General features: G+C 39.9%; 1 protein-coding gene across 2 annotated transcripts in view; it reads left to right on the top strand.

The window, feature by feature from the left end:
- LOC124071595 overlaps positions 1-23,020 on the top strand; it is a 51,036-nt gene extending 28,016 nt beyond the window's left edge. The window contains exons 4-9 of one of the 2 annotated variants that reach the window (XM_046412257.1): positions 292-453; positions 2,646-2,712; positions 14,102-14,209; positions 16,506-16,589; positions 19,485-21,003; positions 22,179-23,020. In XM_046412257.1, the coding sequence (XP_046268213.1) occupies positions 292-453; positions 2,646-2,712; positions 14,102-14,209; positions 16,506-16,589; positions 19,485-21,003; positions 22,179-22,222 (1,984 nt within the window). In that variant the 3' untranslated portion in view covers positions 22,223-23,020. Of the gene's footprint in view, positions 1-291; positions 454-2,645; positions 2,713-14,101; positions 14,210-16,505; positions 16,590-19,484; positions 21,573-22,178 lie in introns of those variants that run through there. The other variant, XM_046412259.1, reaches the window with a different exon arrangement.
- Positions 23,021-23,040: the final 20 nt, after the last annotated feature.

Below are 23,040 nucleotides of genomic sequence, written 5' to 3'. Positions count from 1 at the left end.
CCTCCATCCATTTCCTCCCCACTGGCCCCACTGCCTTCCCCCAGCCAGGGACTTCTCTCAGTCCAACCTAAATTACATTCCAGCTATTCCCCCTCAAAACACACACGCATACATAACACGACATACGCACACTTTGTCTTTTACTCTATTGTCTTTCTCTGCCTCATTTCTCTTCCTCTCTCTGCTTTGCTCTATGAATCTGACACACTCTGACAGCAATGAAAGTACATCAGCGTTGTGACTGTGTCTCCTCGAGTCTCATTCTCTCAACCCTCTCTGCTGCACGTTCAGCACTTTCCACGACCACAAGGATGACCTCCGTAAGCGCCTGTCGTACACCACCCACAAACTAGAGATGGTGGAGAGGGAGTTCGATTCCACTCGGCAGTACCTTGAGACAGAGCTGCGCCGGGCCCAGGAGGAGCTGGAGAAATTTACAGAGAAGCTACGCAGGTGTGTGTGTGTGTGTGTGTGTGTGCATAACTCTGTGTTTTTGTATATGCATGAACTGTCAATTCCCTTCAAGGAACAAACTCACCGAAGTCATGCTGTGACATTAAGGAAATTTCTTTCCAAATGCTAGTGGCTGCACTTGATGACAAGGTAAAAAGAGGGGCAGCAGTAATCATTCAAACAGGGATAACAGCACAGGATTTGAGAAAGTCTTTCCTCAAAGGCATGCAAAGTGGTGCTCTCTATAAACAAAAGGTAACTGGAGGTAGTTGTGTGAGGAACAAACACTTTGACATTGGAGAGGTGTGAGGGTAAGTGGTCTGACAAGCCAGTAAAATCATATTGGCCCCATCACTCCTGTTAAAACATTGCATATCGTTCCATATTTAAGAGCCCCATGAAACCCATTCATAAAGGAAGTGATTCTCTCTGGAGATCTGTTTATAAAATAGAAATATGAGATGCTAAGAGCAATTCAGGTGATGTAGCGTAAAGAACAGGAAAGTTCATGTAGGGAGGAAGTCAGGGTGCATGGGTGGGTCAAACACTTTCACCCAGGGGGCTACTCGTGTCACATGTTTATGAAACTAAGGGATTTGACACACTCGGAATGAGAATGGCTTTGCTGCATATGCAATTGTATGATGATTCTTACGTATTCTTGAGAAAGGTCATTTAGACCAGTGCTTCCTGCTGCCGTCCTTTGCAATTTTTCCCATAATCACACACCTGCCAAAGTGCATACAAGCCTTGCTTGTTTACTTAATTCATAATCACCACGAGCCATGTTGCTATTGAAAAGCAATGCATCAGCCTCTCCTGAGTGTGTGCTTTTCACTGTGTGTGATGAAGTGAATCATTCCATTTAAACTGTGGCCTCTTGCCAGCAATGTATTCATTCGTACTTTTTGTGTGAAACTGAATTTATCACTTCAACATGTAAAAGAAGCCATAGCCCAGTAACAAATCGCTGAGTGGCCTTCCCGCTAGGAGTTTTAATTCAGCAGCATGATGATAACCTCAGAGCAATGAGATTATCTGCAAATAGAGCAAATAGACCTTCTGGTCAGATAGAACAGAGTTGTCTCTGTGGCCATGGTATATAAATAAAAGTGATTAATATGCTGTCTGAATAAAATTAAAACTCTTCCTTTAAAACTAGTTTCTGGCTAAAAACTTGGAAAGCAGGCAGTGTGTCTGCCTGGTGGCATGTGTGTGTGTGTACCCAGGGGACTTGAAAGCTATGTCTTTATTTTGTTAGAATTGCCAGAAACCCAATCAGAACTCTCTGTCCTAATTTTAACCATCTGAATGGCTGGTGAAGCTTGTTGAAGACAGAATGTGCTGCCTGACAGACTCAGGCCTGATGCTCCTCTTAAATGAGTAACAGCAGTATGTTGCTCATAATAACGAGTTTGTTTGTTCCTCATCAATCAGCAAAGCACTCTCTTCCTGTGCCACTGTGCCCGGTTAAATGTGTTTCAGGTCTTTGTTTTATGATTTGTCTATGCTTTTTGTCTCTGCTGCCCACACTCTCCATATCTTTCTGGTTAATGGAGCCATAAATGCTGGTTTATCAACACTCTCTTAGGCCTGAGAGCTAATGTAAAAAATATGATACTGAACTGAGAGGTGCCATGATGAAAACACCAGGATTGAGTTAACAAATAGAGAGTCAAGGTCCTGTTCCACTATGATCACTAATGCAGTTGAAGGTCTACCAAAGAGCGACACTGATGAGAGGGAATTATGAAGAACACCACACAAAAGTATGAGAGGGAATTTAAATAGAAAAATACTGTAGTCATAATCTTGAGCTGAGTCAGTGCTGAGGGTCTACTTACGCATGTTTACTGAGTTCTCATAAAATATTCAAAATTTTAAAGTTTCTTATGATCACATACATTTCTTTTCTCTTGCTGTGGTGCTAAACGTATCATCAACCCTTTTCACTGCGTTTTGCTTCAGCAGATTTTTATCCCAAATGAGCCTCAAATCTGAGCCAGAACTTAAAATGTCCTGCAAATCCCCTCGGAGATTCTCCGTTAGTGCCCTGATCTTGTAATTTATTTCTTACTCAGCCTAAATTTATGTAGAGATTACTGGTGCTAATTTATCCGTATGAACAGTAAAACGCTCTTTAGTCTTTATATGTTGTGATTTGCATTTTGAATTCTTTTCTGTTCTTTTAGGATCCAGAGTAGCTATGCGGCTCTTCAGCGGATCAACCAGGATTTGGAAGCCAAGATGCACAGGACGGTAAGAGACCTGCTGCTGACGTGTTGGAAGTTTCGGCTACTTGAAATGTCAAGCACAAACCCGTACATCAAAATCAATTAAAAATCAATCAAAATCATTGATTGATTTTGATCAAGAGATTGTTTCCTCTGACGTAACATAAACAGCTTGACAAACATCAAACTCTTAATGTCACCTGACGTTTCTTTTTAAAGGCAGCGACCTTTACCTGACATATGTACTTTCTCAGCAACAATCTGACTCTTTTACGTCCCAAAACGTCTTTTACAACCACAGTCTTCTCTTGTTGAGGGAAGTTACAGTTAGGGTACAGGATTAAAGGTACATTTTGTAAGATTTGGATTTATGACCGTTCGACCAACCCAAAGTGTCAGTATTTGACGACATGGGAATGAGACTCAACAATGAACATAAATCTTACACATTGCAGGTTAAGGGTAGTATTTGTTTAACTATTAACTGAAACTGTTCAATCTTGTGCTGTATAAAACAACTTTGACAAGTACCTTTGCCACAGTGACCTTTAAAGTTTATTGTGTTTAAATGTGGTCATTTTTCAACGTGCTGGAACCACATTGAGCTGTTCTGAGTGTTTCCTGAAACCATCAAAACCGTGTGATTTTACAGACTTTACTGTTAAATCATTATATTTTAAGGCATTTCATTATCCAGAGTGAATTTTTAAAACAAATTTTAAAAATTAAATGTGCTAAATATGTGCTTAGTTTGAGGCTTACATATACATATATACAATTTGTAGATTACGATTTTGATCTAAAACATGGGGCAAATTTATAAAATACAATCTATTGTTGGAGATTAAACTACCAGACAGTACATTTGGGAGGGAAAATCAGCTACTGTGATGTTGACTACACATCAATTCATCAGCATAATATAATCCAGTTACAGAATTTATGTGATAAGATCTTATAAAATGGGCCATTCTGTGCAATGACGGCTTTTGCTGTTGATATTCTGTGTACATCTCATTGGTAATAATACTATAACTTAAAACTTCTTCTTCCACCACTCAGTTGGGGTCACGTCCTTGAGGCTTCTCCAACCTTCAGGCCACCACTTGCTTGTTCTGACTACATTTTCAGCCTCAATATGTGAACTTTCATATTTCCTGACTGCTGTGGTTGTTTCTGTTGATATTATCAAGAATCCTAATGGTGTCTGTATGGCAGAGTTCCCGCTAAGATTGTCATAAAAGATGTATGAAGGTGATGGGGATTCGTGAACTCAGCTGCATACTTGTACACACACACACACACAGAGAAAGAGAGCTTAAGAGCTTCTGACCCTCAGTTTGACCTGGAATCATTTATTCGAGAACATGAAGTCCTGCAGTTACTAGGAAACCATTACGTGTAGTTTACTTTTGCATGAAACTCTTCTTCTTTCCCTGTTAGATGATGCCAGTTGTTGAACGAAGATAACCAGGAAAAGATCGTTGTCTTGGCAGCAGGTTTTCCTCAGCTCTGCTCTTTGTGATGCGGGCCATTTATGATCTTATTGGTTAAATCCAAGAGAAAATAAATGTAAAAATTGAGTCTAAAAACCAATGTTTTTTGAAATCATTTTGGTACAACCTCCTGCTCTTATAATGCAATATCTGCAGTACAATACTTACCAAAGCATAATTAGCATTTAGTTTGTTTGGTTTTGGAGAAGTGAGCAAAGCAAAGAGCCCAGCTTATTATGTAAAAAACGATTGAACTTGACGTTTTTTGCCTGCATCTCTCTTTGACTGACAGTTTTATTGACTTTAAATGAAGCTGGTTCAATGTAAAATAAAACAGCTTTGATCTAGTAAACTTTCACTGTGTTACTGTAGCTTAGCTCACTACACTTTTCAAGTAGTTTGCCCAACGCTGCAAACCGTATCAGCACGCTTTGATGTCGAATCTGCTATGCAAAATGCGTACAAGTTTACAGTTTTGCTAAGTGAACAGAACAGACTTTCAGACTCCTGGACGCCCAAAAATATGGCTTCCAAACTATTTTTCAATGTAAATGTACACTGTAGACAGAAAAAAGCAAATGGGTGTAATGTAACCGTAATCTGCACCCACATACTTAAACAAAGATCAATCATTGAATTAAGTGTTTGGAACCCTGACCAGAAGTCTTGGCCTGTTTGGAAAGGGAATATATTTGGAAAAGTGCCAGGATGCAGTTTAAAGCTAAAAGGTAGGAAGAGAGACAAAATACAGATAAATACACAAGCCCCTCAAATACAGTGATGATGATAAATGACTTAATGTTAAACTATGGTCTAATACAACCAGGCAATTCAAAAGTGATGATGAAATTTGCTTTCTCTGTCCCTTGTCTAAGAAATGAGAAATCTGCTATAATCGATTTGAGCACACCAGTTTAGCAGCAGAACTGCTCTCATCTCTCTCAAAGCAATTACATGATCCAAGTCAGGGAGCGCAATCAATGTCCAAAGTAATTGGTCTTACCTGCCATGCACCCCTGTTAGAAAACTATTATAGCTCACTGCTGTTCTGGTCACCTCAGCAGCAGCTGTCCAATCACATCAGGTTGAGGGGTTCCTTGAGCATTTTTCCCCCTCGCAGCCTCTGCTTTGGCTTTTATCAGCCAGAAGATGAGTTGGCTCTACAGTAAGGTCCAGTCTCATGACTTGCAGTACCTCAATTAAAGTGGACCTTCATCTCATCAGAAGTTTGATTTGTAGGGTTTGTCTGAGCCACACACACTGATGGAAGTCAATACTGACCCAGTCATTCAGAGCAACAGTCTACAGATTTTCAGGCTGCATTCTGCTTTCCTGTCCATTTCTATTAATTATTATTAATAGAATAATAATTATTAACTGCAAATGTGTTGTAAGAATCATTTCACATTTTCAGATATGCTACTTTTATTCCTCTTACTTAATTTTAGCGTTATTTTCTTGACATGGAAGAAACATGAATATAGAACATTTTCGACCTAATCACTAAAGCACAGGTTAGCGCCAAATATTACCCCCAGATTCCTAGAGCCTGCTTAATATTATGTAACAGACTGCCAAGGTGAACACAGAAGAGCTTGGAGAATTTGGGGGACAGAACAGAATGACCTTGGGCATTAAAAAAACATTTAGAAGTACTTACTTCTGAATAAAAATTCTGAATTTGATGCCAGTAACTAAAACTCTATCGTACTGGTAAGAATATTAGACAAGCATTATTATGAGATATGTAGAACTTCCATTAAAGGATGACGTAAATCCCACTTTTATGTAGCTTGCAGTCACAGTTGTTCTTCGGTCAGCCTCTTAGAAGCAGTCAAAATGCTTTTCTTTGACAGCATTTCCTCGACTGTCTTTTTGAGCGCCTCGTCACTTGTGACAACAGCAATTTTCCCCTGCTTGACAGATGATTGGGTCTCTCAATTCATTTTCACTCATCAGGAATTTATTGCCTCAACAGCCATAAAACATGTAACACAATCTGTCAGAAACTCTCACAGGTTTAACTGAGCTCCTTAAACACTTTCACTAATTGTAAAAGACACTGTATAAGCAGTCTTAAAGAAACTTGTTAGCCGTGGTAATATTTGAGGAAGGCTTCAAACTACCATAATGCAACAATCTCTAAACATTATTTCTATAATGCAGATGGAGTTTAGTGCTTAAATAATCTGTTACCATCTCTACAAGCTATCATGAACAATTCTTAATTTGGGCGAACCGACCCTTTAAAGTAAAAATCTCCATTTTGATTTGCAGTAGATAATGGAGATTTGCAGGATGAATTTTTCTGTGAACTCATGCAAGGTGGTGGACCATTGAGGCGTGAGCATCGCAATAAATCACTCCAGACACGAAATACAGGACTGCATGTTCAGAAGACAGCCATTTACAGCATCTGTCTAGCAGTGTTCGCAGCCTATTATTTGTGATGTCCCAGTGTAATCATTCTTGCTTTGTCATACCATGAATAGACAGTGAACCTAAAATGTCTTCACATCATGGATCATGGTAGTGCATACATACACACACGTATTGATTTATTCGAGTCATGTAAGAATGATTTTTGAAAACTGTTGGCTTTTCAAAGGGATTGTCTGTCGAGCAGAGAGCCTTGGTGTAGCGAATCGGTCTTCATGGAAGGAGACAGTATGGGACTTTTTTTCTTTTTTTTTTTTGGAGGCAGGCCTCGTCGGGATTGCCATTTCTTTTGATGTCATGTCATGCAACAGCATTTCAAGGGGGAAATATGTTCCTTTGTAGAAGACAGTCCAGGCAGGCAGTGACAACGGCAGCTCCAATCAAATCAGACACGTAATTAAAAGTTCTGAGAGGTCTGAACTGACAAGGTCAAGTGGAAAACAGCGAAGTATAAAACTCTTTCATAAAGAGCAAGGAAAGAGATTAACACCTGGAAGAAGTGACAGATACATGCACTGATGACACACTTTGAGCCTTTACTGAGACGAGGATGGATTTTTTGATTTAGACTGAACTGTCAATGAGTAATATAACAAAATACTACGTAAAACTGTATTTTATCTTATTTTTTAAACAATCACAATCCTGCAATTGGACTGCGGTGCTTCAGTTTTAAAGGAGTTGTCCGTGGTTCTGAAAGTCATCGTTTCTCTTTAATCCTTATAAAAGCATCTGGCAGGGTCAGCTAACAGCCGCCCTGAAACTGGCAGGAAGTCAAGGACTTTACTTAAAGACTGCCCTCCTCAAGGGGGCAATGCCCTCCTCATCAGGAAGTGCTGCCACTTAACACAGTCCTGCCGTGAACTAATCAATAATCAGATGAGATTAATTGATCAGCTTGGAGATCTCCTTGTTGTAAAGCAGGAAACAGAAGTGACTAAAACATTAAGAAGTGAGCTGACTGAGGTACTTATATTTTACTTGTGTATTTTACAGTATGTTTATTTCATGCTTTTACTCCACTGCTTTTACTGAATAACTTTAATTAGTATTTACTTCATAGATACAGATTAATAATACAAAATATACCAATAAATCATGATGTGTTACAGTAAGTTTAGATAATATAAGACTTTATAGATCCCATGGAGGGGAATTTCCAAGCTATCCAGCTCATTAGCTCCTGCTTTACCAGCTGCAACATTAAACTGATGTTTACACATTATTGTGTCAGTAATTATAACCCTGTAACACAATACAGATTGTTCTGAAATGGACCATTCAGCACAAAACAGCAGACTGGCACAGTTAGGAACAAGCTGTTGAACATTATGGAGCATTTAGCAGCTAAAGAGACAGATATTTCCCAGAGGAGTAGGTAGAAACCAAGAGCAGAGCTAAAAGTAACTGAATATGGGACTGACATTCAGCAGGTAATCAGAAGCACAAATCCAAATCAGGACTGATGTTCCTCCCAAACTGCTGGATGTGTGCTACTGTTTGCTGACAAACCTACCTTTAAAAATAAATCAAATGTTGCTGTTTTAAGTATAATGTAATGCTGATATTTTGTTAAGTAAAGGATCTCTCATGTCTCCTCCACTGCTTTTAGTCTGAACCTATAAAAAGGAGAACAAAAAGTCTCCTCTTCTGTTGGTGAATGCTCACATTTTTATTACACATTGATGTAATCTTTCATCAGCCAACAAAATGCTCTGCTGTATGTCCTATCTGACCCTCTATGTGACATTTGGAAGAAACATTACGAGGTGTTGAATCTATAAGGTGAGGTGAAAAACAGTTTTCCCAATTTCATGCAGCAAATTACTCCTTACTTCAAGTTGTCATATTTATTATGTTATACATAGTGCTCAAACATTTAATAATAGCTTTGTAACACACAATAATGTAGCTGTATACAGCTTTGAGGATGTTTTGTTTATACATGTAAATATTTGTTTGTTTTTTGTATACACCAGCCTCCACCTATCGGTGTCCACAGGAGGAATTACAGCTGTTGAGGAATACATTAATAGACACATACATCTTCTTACAATGAAAATAAAATGTATGAAGTGTGTAAATGCTTCTTATTAATGGTAGATAGGGGTACTTAAAGTGTTGCCGAAAGTTTAATTTCATTTCATTACAAAATACTAAGTATAAAACAAAATGATCAGTTAAGCAGGAGAGAATTTCAAGGCGTCAGTGTGGACTCAATAATTGATGCCCCTGATGGGCATTTTTCATTATTTCCATATTTTATAGACTAAATACCTGATATCCCAACTGAAGGTTTGTTCAATAGGATAATCAATAGTGAAAAATGATTGTTAGTTCCCTTTCAAAGTATCTACCTAAATGACTGCGTGGTTTACCTTTGTTCTTGGCATGCAGCACCAGATGTATTAATCTATTACCTGTCATAACCAATCAGAATTATTTATGTGTTTATTCATGAAACACAGACCCTGTCTAATCTCTGGGGTCTCTGATTGGTTCTTTCTTGGCCAAGCTGCAATAAATAAATATTATTTGATTTGGGATCGATGTATTTTAGCTAGTTAGTTTATCATGCATGGCAGCATCAGACTAGTAATTGTTTGTGCAGCTGACATATAATCTAAAACAGAGAAACATGGAATATGTGTCGGCGCACTAAATAGAAGGGAATAACACAACACATGTGTTTTGTTTAATAGGAAATGTATGCTTGGTGAACATTGTAGTCATAGAAACCCGAGGAAGAGGAGCATTTGTTGTTGTTTGGATGTCACAGATTCCCATAAGAATGGCCAAATAGCAAATAAGGACTTCTTCATCGTTGTTTACAGTGAGGAAGGTGAATAAGAGCCGCGGCGGTGAGTGAGGGACATGTGTGAGGCAGCCTGTTGTGTCTGTGCGTGAATGTGCTGCTCGCCGCTCTTCAGTGAGCAGCAACAAGGCCTACAGCGCACTAATTAGTGCCATTAACACCACAGTCGTTTATCATAGCCCTTCAATGAAAAGTGCGAATTACACATGGGAGACTTCCACCATAGTGAAACCCAGCGGTTGTGATGTGTGTAATTATTTACCAGTGATTCTCTCTGGAGCAGACAAACAAGCCCAGGCAGTGAATCAGCAGCACAGCGGAAACATTCTGGCTGCGCAAAACTATTGGGATTAATTTCTTATCTTGTTGTTACCAAAGATTGGGGCAGTATGCACATTTAAAGTTTGCTTCGTGATTCACCAAGAAACACAGAGGAGAAGAAGAAGACCGTGTAGAGGTCGCTGTTGTTGCACTCATGGCAGCTGTGAATGATGATGTGCGATATGCTTTCACATGGGATGGGTCGGTTGATCTGGGCAGGAATCACTTTTAGTCTGCCAGAGATTTCCTCCCTCACCTCCACTGTGCCCACTGAGGTGATCGACTTTTTTCCTGGTTTTTGAAAACTCATGATATTCAGAATCTGCGTTGTTCAGAAAGGCTGTTATCTCTGCTGTCTCCATTTGGAAACCCTCTTTAATGAGGTTAGAAAATCTAATTTGTTTCTTTTCTTTTTTATCTCCCCCCCCTCCCTCCCAAAAATAAGACTGTATTTAACTGGAGTGGAGTTTTCTGCTCTCCTCCGTGAATTGCAGCCTTCAGTAATTGCATCTCATGGGGTTTAGGCTTCATTTGGTGTCCAGTGAAGAGACAGAACCTCCAGCAGAATACATTAAACAAATTGGGGTCTTTTTTTTTTTTTTTTTTTTTTGAAAAGCTGACATTTTTTACTTTTTTATACACTGTGCACTCAATTCAACAAAACCTACTGATCAATAATGGAAACAAGCTCTTTTTTCAGTATTGTTGGAATCCATTACATATCTGCATTTTAGAGGTGAAAACTGATGCTTTGTTAGCTGAGTCAGTTTTCAAATGTGAGCTCAAATGTCATGGTCATCTCACTGCTGATTTAATTAAAAGAAACTTGCGCACATCTATGGCCACCAGACAAGACAAAAAGAGGCAGGCAGTGAATGTCTGAACCGCTGCGCGCTGAGAAACAGTATCCACTGGGTCAAGATACGACAGTCAAAATTTGCATATTAATTTTACTTGATGCTGTCCTCTTATACGTGTGTCACAAGCTGATAAGAACGTCTTGGTGACAGCCTGTGTATCCAACACCCTGTGACTAGAGGAGATAGCACAAGTCAGTGTGTACAGCTGTGATTCTTCTGCTAACCATGACGCCGTAATTAAAAATTACACTTCCTCCCTCTCTCCACAATGCGGCACAAGATCATGTTCATCATATCGGGCCTATTAAGACTGCTCTGTTAATTTTTAATCTATAGGAAGACTCTGTTTCCCGTTTTGCCTCTAATCATATGCATCAGTAAATTAGAAGATCCAAGAGATTATGAAAGTGATCCCATTCAGCAGCTCTAGTGAGGGGAAAAAGATTCCTTCTTGCTCCAAAGTGGTAGATTATTTCTGAAACTGTTTTCACACGTTTTTGCTGCACTGAAGGTCACTCTAGAAGGCAGTATACCATACGACACTCCAACATTTTTTACAACAGAGATTTTAGAAATGACAACAGAGATATTAAGGCTGAACCTGCCTGGTGGACTTTGGGATTTTAGAAAGAAGCAGAGTAAGATAAAGCTGCTGCTCTCAACATCATTACATGAACAACTTCATTAGACATAGGTCTTACTGTTATTGTTCTGGCCATCATTCCTATGAGCGATAACCATATTGTACTCAAAGTCAGTTGCTGGGAAGTCTAAGACACTCTACACTACATTTAGTAAATTAGACTTAAAGCAGCACTAATCAATAGTTTTCTGTTATGACAAATGTGTAATATGAAAAGTGCTGCTGGTGACAGAGAACTTTGTCGTCACTGTTTTGATTTCACTGTTTTGACTCCCTCTCATTAGCATTTTCAGTTATAACTGGGAGCTGTTTTCAGCTAAAACGCTGATAAACCCACTGTACTTAATCTGTTCTATGGCAAATAGCAGACAGATAAAGTCAGTGAGTAGCTGGTGAACACACTGGAGCTGAAGATCCAGATATTTCCCTCAGACGTTGGTACAGACCAAAAACAGAGTTAAAAGAGAGTGAATATTGGATTTAGATTCACCAGGTGCAAATATACACAACTACAAAATAATGATAATATTGTTACATGTCTGCTGGATATGTAAATAGGTACCTATTTGCTAAGATGTTGGCCATACCAACCTATTTTAACCAATTTTAGGTCTTTTACTTATATTGCAGTATTTTGACATTGGTGTTGTTACCTTTGCTCAGGAAAACCAGCTAAATACTTCTTTCATTATTTGTTATGCTACATATACTTTAAAAGATAATACCAAGTAATGTTTTCAATTTCTCATCCAAGCTAAAGAAGGTTAGATGACACAAGTGGATTACAGTTTTTAAAGGATTTGCCTCACTCGTGCATTTAGATTTTATCATCAGACTAAAAGCAGCAATGTATTAAACTACAGTAGTGCAATTATGTACATTAACATCTGGGCATAAAATTATCTTTGATCCAGTAAAACATGATTTTAACAAAGACAGAACAGGGTGTGCTTACATATCTGAGCTGAAAATGTCCTAATGTGCTCATCCGCACAGTAATGAGAAAGAGAAGGAGTGCCAGTGAGCTGCTTGTCTCAACAGCAGATTAATGAGACCCTATCACAGTTGGATTTGAATATCAATGCAGGCCTATTGCTTAAACTGACATTAATTGCCACCAATTAGATTGACTGCGCACCCCTGTACTTTAAAACAATCACCACTATTGAGAGATTAGAAGAGAGAAGGGTTGGAGGCCAACTGAGTGCTCAGAGCTGTATCATTTGTCAGCTGGTACTGTGGCACGTTTCACAAGTGTGTGTGTGTGTGTGTGTGTGTGGATGGGTGGGGGTGTGGGGGTGTTGAACAGAACAGCTAAAGTGATTACTGACATAAACTCAATCTTGATGTGGCACTTTTGTCTGCGCTACACAGTCATGAACAATATATGAACAAAAACATATTGCGGTTCTTGTGTTGAAAGAACAAGTTACATTTGAATAAAATCTCTCCCAATCTGTGAACATGTATTTAAAATTAAAAGAATCGTTCCAGTAACATTAAAAAATATCACAGATTTCACAGAAGGACACAAGTTTAACTTTATACGCCGTATTTCTAAATACTTACAGTAACATTTCGCTGTTGAGATAATGCTGTTTATATCGGGCTATTCGGATAAAGGGTTATAGAATATATATATATATATATATATGTAGGTTATTGAATATATTACATGTGGGATGGCACAGCGGTGCAGTGCTTGGCATTGTCACCCCACAGCAAGAGGGTTCCGGGATCAAATGAGGGTCTGGGCTCTTCTGTGCGGAGTTTGAATGTTGTCCCTGTGCCTGTGTGGGTTTTTTCCTGGTACTCCGACTTCCTCCCACAATCCCCAAAACATGCAGGATAACAGGGTAATTGGTTACTCTACATTTCCCTTAGGTGTGAGTGTGTGCGATTGTCTGTCTTTGCGTGTTGGCCCTGCAACTGACTGGCAAAGAGTTCAGGGTGTACTTGTCCCTTGCCTGTTGCCAGATGGGATAGGGTGTGCGGTACAGAGAATGGATGGATGGATATATTACATGTAGAGTGGACTTTCTGAACAGATGATGGTGCCAGAGGAAAGCTCATGTTCAAAATGGAAATGGTTCATCCTCTGAGGATTAAGACTGTTTTTAAGACTAATTTCCCTCAATCTGTTACACTAAGTTTCTCATGCACAACCTGGCCTGGTGATGCCATATTAGATCTGTGGATGACCAAAAATCATTAAGAATAATCCCCAGAGCACCATGAATGTCTGCGGCAGCTGCAGGACAATGTAGCCAATAGCTGTGCAGATAAAAGTGGGCCGACAGACAGAAAGAAAAAACAGCCAACCAGCAGACATAACCATCATTAGGCGCCACTGTTAGTGGGGCTAAAATGTCACTCCAGCAGTCATTTTGCATTTCTTTGACAGTAATCACTGAAAATAGAACTAGTGTTTCATTTGTCTTTCTCTCTCTCCCTCTTTATTTTTCTCCTTTTTCTCTACCCCTCTAATTCTCTTTCTCTTACTCCCAGAGTAATTGATATGATATGAGCGCTGGAAAGTGTAATCTTCTTTTAATTAAGACCTGCTGCTGGCACTGGCTTCAGTCTGATAGTGACTTAAGGCTTTCTTGCTCTCATTTTTCTTCTGCTCTTCTATCATCTTATTTTTCTTCTCTTGCTCTTCCAACTTTGGCTCCCTCATCTTTCTCTTGTTATCTCAACACTCAACCCTTTCCTTTAAGCCTTTACTACTCTACTTCCTGCTTCTCTACTCATCTGCTTGGTCTACCTCTGACATCCTTTGTTTTCTTTTATTTTACTATGTCTCTCCTCCTCTGTCGATTCTATCTCTTTCACCGCAGTCCCACCACCATGAAGAGGAAAAGAGAGCCCTCAGCCGGGAAATCATTGTCCTCAACAACCATCTCATGGAGGCGAAGATCACCATCAATAAACTCAGAGAGGACAATGTAAGTATCTAGGGCTGCAACATGTGATACTGGCTCCCACAATATTTTAACTTTTTGTGTGATCACACTGCAGTTGAGAACATGCCCAGATATCTCATCTGCAGGCCCACAAATTAAGCAGCAGCCTGGGGCATTCAGGCCCAGAGATGTCTGAGGATCTGGGGTGGATGCTCTCCTTGCCTGGTCAGTAATCCAGTCTTGTTAGCGCCAACACAAATGCTGGCTTGAGAGACTGAAATGACAACCTTTCAAAAAGCTGTTTTTTCCTGAAGGAAACACTTTTTCCTGTCACACTGGCAGCCTTCTCTGTGAGCCCACTTTAGCAAAAAGTCTCATATTTACTGTATTTCTGCAACATCGTGGATATTGGTGCTTCAAGGAGCCACAGCAGATAGAAGAATTAACTCTAAGCCACTGGGTGTTTTATAGTGATTATACTGAAATCAATAGGCATCCTCAGGCCTGCCAGAATTTGGCTGTGTGGATCTGAGCTCAGGGGCACGTGGCATTCGGGTGCCTCACTTTCTTACTTGTATTACTACTGGGTGCTTCGGGTTAGGCTGGATTTTCTCTTTTGGGTCTAAGGCAGTTTTTAGCACTTCTGAGCTATAGAGTATTGTGACAATCCCCTCAGCTCCAGCCAGGCTGATTGGAGTCAAGGATCATTTTTAGTGGGAGGAGATTTTGTCCCATCAGACCCAGCAGCAATGAAGGAATTTCCTCCAGAGAACAAGCTCTGAATTTACTGCTTATAACGTGAGATGAACTAAATAACCTTTCAAATGTGTCGTGACGGGAAAAACAAATGCATCGTATTAAATCAAATGTATTATATTTGTTTTGCTCTTGAGTGATAAAACCATTCGGTCCACAATAGGTTATTACCATGGATGGATTACTGAATGGGCCTACAAGGCAAAGACCTATGGGCCAGTGTTGCTGTTTGAAGTAACTGCCAGAATTTTTGCAGGAAAGTCATTCACACTACAAAGAGATGTAAAAAGGCCCATGGCCTCATAATCCATCCATGCTTATGACTGATTTTCAGATTTCATGTAGGCCAGGTTTATACAAAGCCTCCAAAAAGGGTTCATTACTCTGTTCACATCATCAAAAGGTGAGACCAATTTGTTCCCCTAATTTGAAATATATACAACATGTTAAGACCTCATCATGAGACTTCACAAAACCTGACTGACCACCTACTGGTGGCTGACTTCCCCCCAAAGAAACACACACCACAACTCATGTTAACAAAGACATCACCAAGGACTCAATGGTCTATTTGAAGCATCCATAGAAACCACAAGGAGCCCAAATGTCCCCAGGGGGAAAAAAAAGAAAAGAAATACAGTAATTTAAGAAGTAGTCACTGTTAACTGGCAAGGGAGTTGAAAGTGTCATAGTGCAGGCTTTGATGTTATGGGAAGTATTGTCAGGGCTGTGGTGGGGTAGAGGCACAGGGAAGTGCAGTGCAGCCAGAGCTGACCTTTACGATGAGTGGATGGTTTTCAGGGAGGGAGAGAAAAAGAAAGTAATCTAAACCAGCTAAACACCCACATGCATTCAAAACCACAGCAAACAGTTAAACCATGTGTTTGCTGTGCCAGCAGATCACTCTCGCTTGGCTCTGAAATTTACGTACAAATTTAAAAAACATTCATTATAGGGAGAAAGCAGTAGTAATAATGCAGTAGCTTCCCTGGGCTGGAAGGTGTAGAAAAATGAATGTACTGTTTCAGATAAGTCTAATAAAATTAGTGCAGACTGTATTGAAGGGGATACATTACAAATGAAAAATACATGTCAACCTAATGAAATAAAAAAGCCAAGGTTAAACTTATGAGCTAACAAATTAAACTCCACTACCTTTGATGATTAAATTCTATCCTTTTGATTTGGTGGGTCACTAAATCAATGAAATGCCTCATCCAGGAGACAACTTGTCCTACTTTTCCAAAGCTATACCATATATAAATAGTATACAGAAAAAATATAGTATAAATGCTTTAAAAATCTCATTATGAAATGTTGTTCTATTCATCCCAGGGTTTTTATTTTGTTTTCCTGTGATTAACAGATAAATGGTAACATCACATTACTGTATGATTATTTCCTTCCCATAATTACAAAATAATTAAACAACAGTGAGAACGCAGTAATTTAAAGCGTTGCAGACTTTTCAGACATAATCCCCCTTGGTCAAAAGTTTACTTGAACCATTAGGCTGCCAAAATGAACAAGGTTTGAGAAGTATGAATTTAGTGATGGAGGGTTTGCTTTCTGCCTCTTACAGGACCTTTACAGGAAGGACTGCAACCTGGCAGCCCAGCTGCTGCAGTGCTCCAAGTCTCACTACAGAGCACACAAGATGTCTGAGGTGAGCTGCATCAGTTTGTCAATTCAGATCTGTGTTGCATCAAAAAAGGTTTAAGAGAAAAAGACCTAAAGCTGCAGAGTTACAAAATGTCCCACATAGTCCCACTCTTGTGTTGTGATTGGTTGGACTACTTATCTGTTAAATCTTTTAAAAGCAGTCTCTTTAGATAAATACCTCAGCCAAACAAATGTAAAATACACAAATAAACACAGGAGATGGTAATTAAAGTAAATATGAGAAATGGTAGATTAATGTTATTCGGACATGCACATTCCCATTCCTGCAAACCAGACTGGGCCACCCAAGTCAAAAAAGTCTGGCCACAGCCCTGTTTAAATTTGGAAATATCAGATCAAATAATGTGTAAATAAGGTACTAAAATCACTACAATCACTCAGATACTGGTCAAGGATTCTAAACTCATTTTTAATATTTGAGGTATTTTGCAACACTAAGACACACCGAACTTGTATTCATGACCTCATTACTACTACTACTAAAATCCAGGCTATCGCCATTAACTTGATGGCTTAACCCACATCATCCATCACTGAACTCATGCTATATATAATTAGTGTACTAATGAACCATTCTTGAAGCACTACTACTGTAATGGAGAGATGGTCTCTACGTTGTGACAAAGCGTACCATTAAAAGCCTTGGTGAGTGGTTTTCACAATAAGACAGAGTCACAGTGCTTATGGCCTCTTCAGTCAGACAGATGAAGGTCTGCTGTCTCAAGTGCCATCTGTCTGCATCGCGGTTGTGCGTAATGAATGAATGAAAGCTCAGTCTGAGATAACATTTGATGCACAAAAGAATAAAAGTTCTACTCTCCAAAAAGGCTGATAATTACCCATGATATGGCATACAAGTACATCTGACTTAAATATTTGTTATCATTTGCATGAAATGGGACAATAATTCTAACATAGTCAAACCCTAGCACAAGCAAAAAGTCATAAAATCAGTTCAATGAGTCAGTGGTGTCTGTTATGTAGCAATGTCTTTATTTGCTAATATCTGCTAACATGAATCATCATAATTTACTGGTCATAAGAGACCGATCAGAGATGTAGCACTGTGAGTAACTAGATCTACCCTGCTCCTTCATTACCATTATTATCCTTGTCATTCATTATTAATCATTAGATCATTACCATGTGAGGCTGTTTACACTTTCTGTCACTAATTGTCTTGCGCATATCTGACACCCTTTAATGGTCTTTTTGGTTTTAAAACAAGGCACCTTCATTTGTGTACTCTGCATGAAACTTAAAATTATTGCAAATTTTGAAGAGGTAAATGTGCCACTGTTGTGATTTTAAAATGTACGTGTGCTATGTGAAAACAGAAAGCTTAACATGCAACAGTAGGAGTGTGGAGAGTGTGAAGAGACTCAGAAATGTAAGAAGGGGTGTGTTTTAATGCCAATGAATTAAACTTATCATTTGTAAGAGGGAAAACATGCTTTTTAATTTCTAAAGTTCACAGTCTCACACAGTAATGAAAAAAAACTACAAAACATAGAAATGTAAAATCTCTTTCAAATGTGAAGCCTTTTGAAGAAATTGTTTTTCGAGGCTGTGAATTGCTAAATTAACGAGCCCCAGTTCCAACACACACCATTAAACCACTTATCTCAATAAATGGAGCAGGACCTGTAGACATGTACGCTGTCACGTGGATTAAAACTGCGAAACTATGTGCCTGTTAATTAAGATTTCCCTCAGATTGCAGCTAATGCTGAGCTAGCTCACTTAGAGTACACACTGTATATCAGCTTGTACCCCCGACCCCCTCCACCACCACCACAGCCTCACCTACTTTCCATCTCTATTCCCTGTGGGAGAGGCAGTGGCTGCTAAAAATAACCTGACTTAAAAGATGCAGGTTATTTTATGCCGAAGCGAGCTTCTATTTCTTAACAAAGCCAAGTCAGTATTTTATCTTTTTTTCTATTCCCAGCTGGAGACCCGGAGCACTGGTTTAATTTGAATCTAAGCTGTTCCCTGTGGAACTGATATGTGTTTGATGGTAGACAGAATAAAGAGACAGAGTAAAAAGATTGAGAGAGATGGAATGAGGGCTTTTTGGTTGAAAAGGCAGTGGAACAAGAAGAGAAAGATGAAAGGATAAAGAAAGGGAGGAAAAAAGAGAGATCTCAGTATGGCAGGAACAGTTCCTACTGACCCCGACCAGCTTTAATAGGCACAGAAAACCAGTCTGTAATTGACTGGAACAGTTTTCTCAAATAGTAACCAATCAGACAGATAATGTGTCTGTGAGTGAGAAAGAGCGAGAAAGGAAGACAGATGAAGAAAGACAGACAGAGAAAGGGACAAGAGAGAGAGGGACAGAAAGATGAAACTGCTTATTTATTTTAATGCCCACATTAATTCATTGCAATGGAACGACAAAGTTGATACTAACAAACAAAAAAAAAATTTGGTAGAAAAAGAACAGAACATATTTGGAGAACAGAAAAGCAAATAAAGCTTGTGTTCAGCAATTTTCTGACAAGTTCATTAGAGGGGTCAAGCAGTGTAATCCCCTTGAGATACACGAACTGGTCTGGACTGTGCAAGTACTGCGAGAATGAACTGTTTTCTAAACCACAACTATAGATTAAAATCCTTGATGAATGACTCTAAAAATTGTTTCAGTGCAAACACAGAAAGCTTGGAATATGTTTGAGGAAGAAAGTCAAGTTGACAGTATAAATAACAAAGAAAAGGCTGTCTGTTTTTAGATCTTTTCATGCAAAATGTGAAGATCAGCTCAAGAGCTATCACAATTGTATCAAAAACATCTGTATATGTAGATTTTTGTTTCTATGTTCCTTTTGCATTAAGCTCATTTTGTCTCTTTGCGTGTCTGTCTTCCTTCTCTTAGCTACCACTGGATTTCCAGGAACGCATTAGTTCCCACATCGAGAAACATAATCGGGGTAGTGGAGCCACCATGGCAATGTGCCAGTCCAATTACTCTGACGCCGTGCCCACAGCCATAATTGCCAAGGTCCTGGAAAAGCCTGAGCCGGGAAGCAGTTGCCCTGTAACACGCTCACCTAGCCCGCAGCCACAGGATGGAGACTTTCTTACCGGAACAGGAAGCACTGATCACCTGAACCGACGCATTTCGTACAAATCATCTGATCTTTACTGTAGCGATACAGCACTCTACTGCCCTGAACGATGGCAAGACACAGATCGCAGGCAGAGCGTTGACCTCCATGGCACCAGCCTGCTCCAGCTTCATGCCCAGAACTCCACTGACAGCAACCCAGATGAAGAGGCCTACCACTCTGGAAGTTTCTCCCACCACGAGCCTCCATCCTCCTACCACCACCATGATGAGTTTGGCACTGGCAGCCTCCCTGCCTCCAGTTCCTACTCTAGCTTCAGCCTTGCATCAGACGAGAAGGGAGGAGTTAGTGGTGGTTGTGGGCGCACTGCAAGCAGCACCTTATCCTCTTCTCACCAGGGTCTCTATATGGACTGGCGAGATGGTGCCAGTGGGGACTATGGCCGCAAAAGCATGTCCTCTTATGATAAAGACAGTCCAAGCTTCCCCAAGTCCCTAAGCATCCAGCACATGGTAACCTCCAGGAGCCCACAGAAGGGCACCTCACCAGCGTACAGCAGGACAGCTTCATGCTTCAGCGAACCATACCATTCCAGCACCCCCCGCCTGGCCTCCTCTCACAGCATGGGGTCAACAACTGGACTGGTTCAGGTTCATGGAGGGGCTCTGGACAGCCAAGGTGACATCCAGGTTGCAGAGGATGACCTAAGCAGTCGCTGGAGACAGCTCAGTGTGGAAGATGTCAACACGTTCTCATCTTCCTACCGTGATATCACAGGGCGAGTCTCTCCGTACAGTTTCTCTGAGCGCCACTTTGCCATGGGCCCCTCCAGTAAGGTCAAGGGGTCTCTCTACAGCAGTTTCCAAGAAGGAGATGACGTCTTCCACAGCCGCATGCTGGACCAATGTTTTGCTGTGGGTTCCCCTTCGCCCACACGCAATCCAAAACAGATGGAGCATCGTAAGCAGGAGAAAACTTCAATGCTGTATAGAGCCAAGGATGACAGTCAAGACTCCGAATGCAGTCTGTTCCTCTCAGGGACCTCTAAAGAGAAGGAGAGCAGCGGGGGAGCAGCAAGCAGCACCAAGAAGGACTATGTAAATCTGAGTGCAGACAGCTCGGCTGAGTCCTTACACCAAAGCTCCCTCGAAGCCTCGAGTCTTCAACATTACCCCAGCCCCAGGCCGAGCATCCGGCCTCGCCCAAGCTCCAGCTCCGCTCTCAGCGTCGGCCCCGCACTGCCAAAGAAGACCTCTCCAAGATACCAAAAATTTGGTAGCACGGGGCTGACAAGGAAGGACAGTTTGACCAAGGCGCAGCTATATGGTACGCTGCTGAACTGAACAAAGAGAAAGAGAGCCCTTCATTTTATGCATGATGATGATGATGATTCCTAACTTACTGTACTGTACTGTACGTCTTAAAAGTTCCCTGCAGCAAACACATACTTTGATGTGATGGGGTATTAAAGTGTTGTTGTTTCGTGTATCTCTTAGCCAAGGCACGTTTCACGCAGTCTGCAACACTTTTTTCTACTGTATGTCATGCAATGGTGTAGCTACCTAAGACCAGCTATTCAGTATGTCTTTGTTTAAATGATAATGATCATTAGAGTCAACTGAACAAAACCACATTGTCTAAGAAATACAACACAGACCCGGCTACATGAAAGTACTGTGCTCTTTGCTCTTTTTTGTGTGTTAAGTACTGTTAGCAAAACCAGCAAAAGACCATTAATTCCTGCTCTAAGATACAGTACAGATACTGGACTAAAGCATTTATAATGGGGTGATTTAATTACATGTTTTGAAGAGAGAATTTTATTTATTATGTATAGTTGCCCCTGATGACTGAAAGCTGTTAAAAAGATTTATCAGTTCTTTATTTTCAATTAAACAAAAACCATGCTGTATAACATATGTGAATAAGATGGAAAAACTGGCTAAACTGTTTCTCATAGGGCCATTATCTGTAAACACTGCTTACTAAAAGAGATATTTATTAACATTATAAATTGGATGGAGATGAGATATTCAAATATGTATTTAAAATGCTATTATACTGTATGTATAGCAAGAACCATAATTTAGATTGCAACAGTTCCTTCTTGATGCTGGATTTTATGCTTGTTAATCAGAAATCCCTGATCGTGTTTGTTGGAATAATAGCTCTAAAAATATATAGAACCCTAATGAAACAATTACACTACATTTCAGGTGAAATGTGCAACAAATTGTACACATTCAGTAGAAATGATTAAACAGGACTTCAAGAGTTTCAGTATTACCCAGTCAGTTTTTTTTTGTATCAAAATGAGATGATGAGATCTGATGCTGGGCTGCACGGAAGTTACCCTCATAACTGGACACTTGTGATCTTGCCTTAATCTTGTTCAGAGGACAGATTGTTCTTCTTTACAGCATCTAACATCTGTGTATATACTGTATATCTACTGTATTGTTACTGTTTGAATACTCAACTGTTACTGTTCTTCCTGTCAGACATAACACATGCAGCCAGTTTCTTGGAAAAGGATCAAGTCTGATCTTAAACTGGGGATCAGATGAGAAGGGAGATCGCCGCTGAAATTTGCTTCCTTTAAAGACCGAGAGGTAATTCCTGTCTGAAAATCTGGCACACACGCAGCCAAATTTCTATCCTGATACACACTCTTAAACACTGTTGGCACTAGTTGCACAAAAGAAAAAAAAAGTGCTAGAGCTTCTAGTTTTCAGGAGGGCTTAATTGGAAAATTCTCCAGGAAAGCTGGCAGTGCTGCAATATATGTAGAAAAATGTTCACAACAAAGTGCACTGACAAGGTAGTAGAAAAAAAAAAAGTCTGATAAAAGACAGAAATGTACAGTCAGTGTGTTGTTTTTAATCCAGCATGCTCAATTAGGCTATTTTAGAGAAAACACTGTGAAAATAGACAAAGTGTGTAAATATATACATACATAGAGATTGGCAAAGACATGCTGTCCTGTTGGCGAATAAAACATAATAAAATAAGACCCTGCCTTATGTTAAATGAAGAGTGAATTTGTCCTGCCGCCTCACAATCACACTGCCATCTGCTGCTCTTACTAGTATAGATGGGGACAAAACGACAATGTTCCAACATCTGCGCGCCCTTTGGCACGATAGATCTTGAAGGATTTCTTCCTGTCTGTGTGGCTCTATAGATCAGAAAGGAATGGCGACAGGGATAAGCCACATAATGGGAACTCAGCTTTGCCCTTAAGTCAGTCATGAATAGATTTCTCTGGAAGGCCATGCGTCTACCTCCCATTCCTGCAGATCTCAGAACTGGCTTAAGGTTTTTTTTTTCTCTCTCTCCTTTTTTTTTTTTTAAGATTTCAAA

Source organism: Scatophagus argus, chromosome 15, assembly GCF_020382885.2.
Source record: "Scatophagus argus isolate fScaArg1 chromosome 15, fScaArg1.pri, whole genome shotgun sequence".
In the NCBI taxonomy this organism is placed as follows: Eukaryota; Metazoa; Chordata; class Actinopteri; family Scatophagidae; genus Scatophagus; species Scatophagus argus.
The sequence above is the reverse complement of the archived record's forward strand: the minus strand, read 5'-3'. Positions and strand labels throughout refer to the sequence as shown.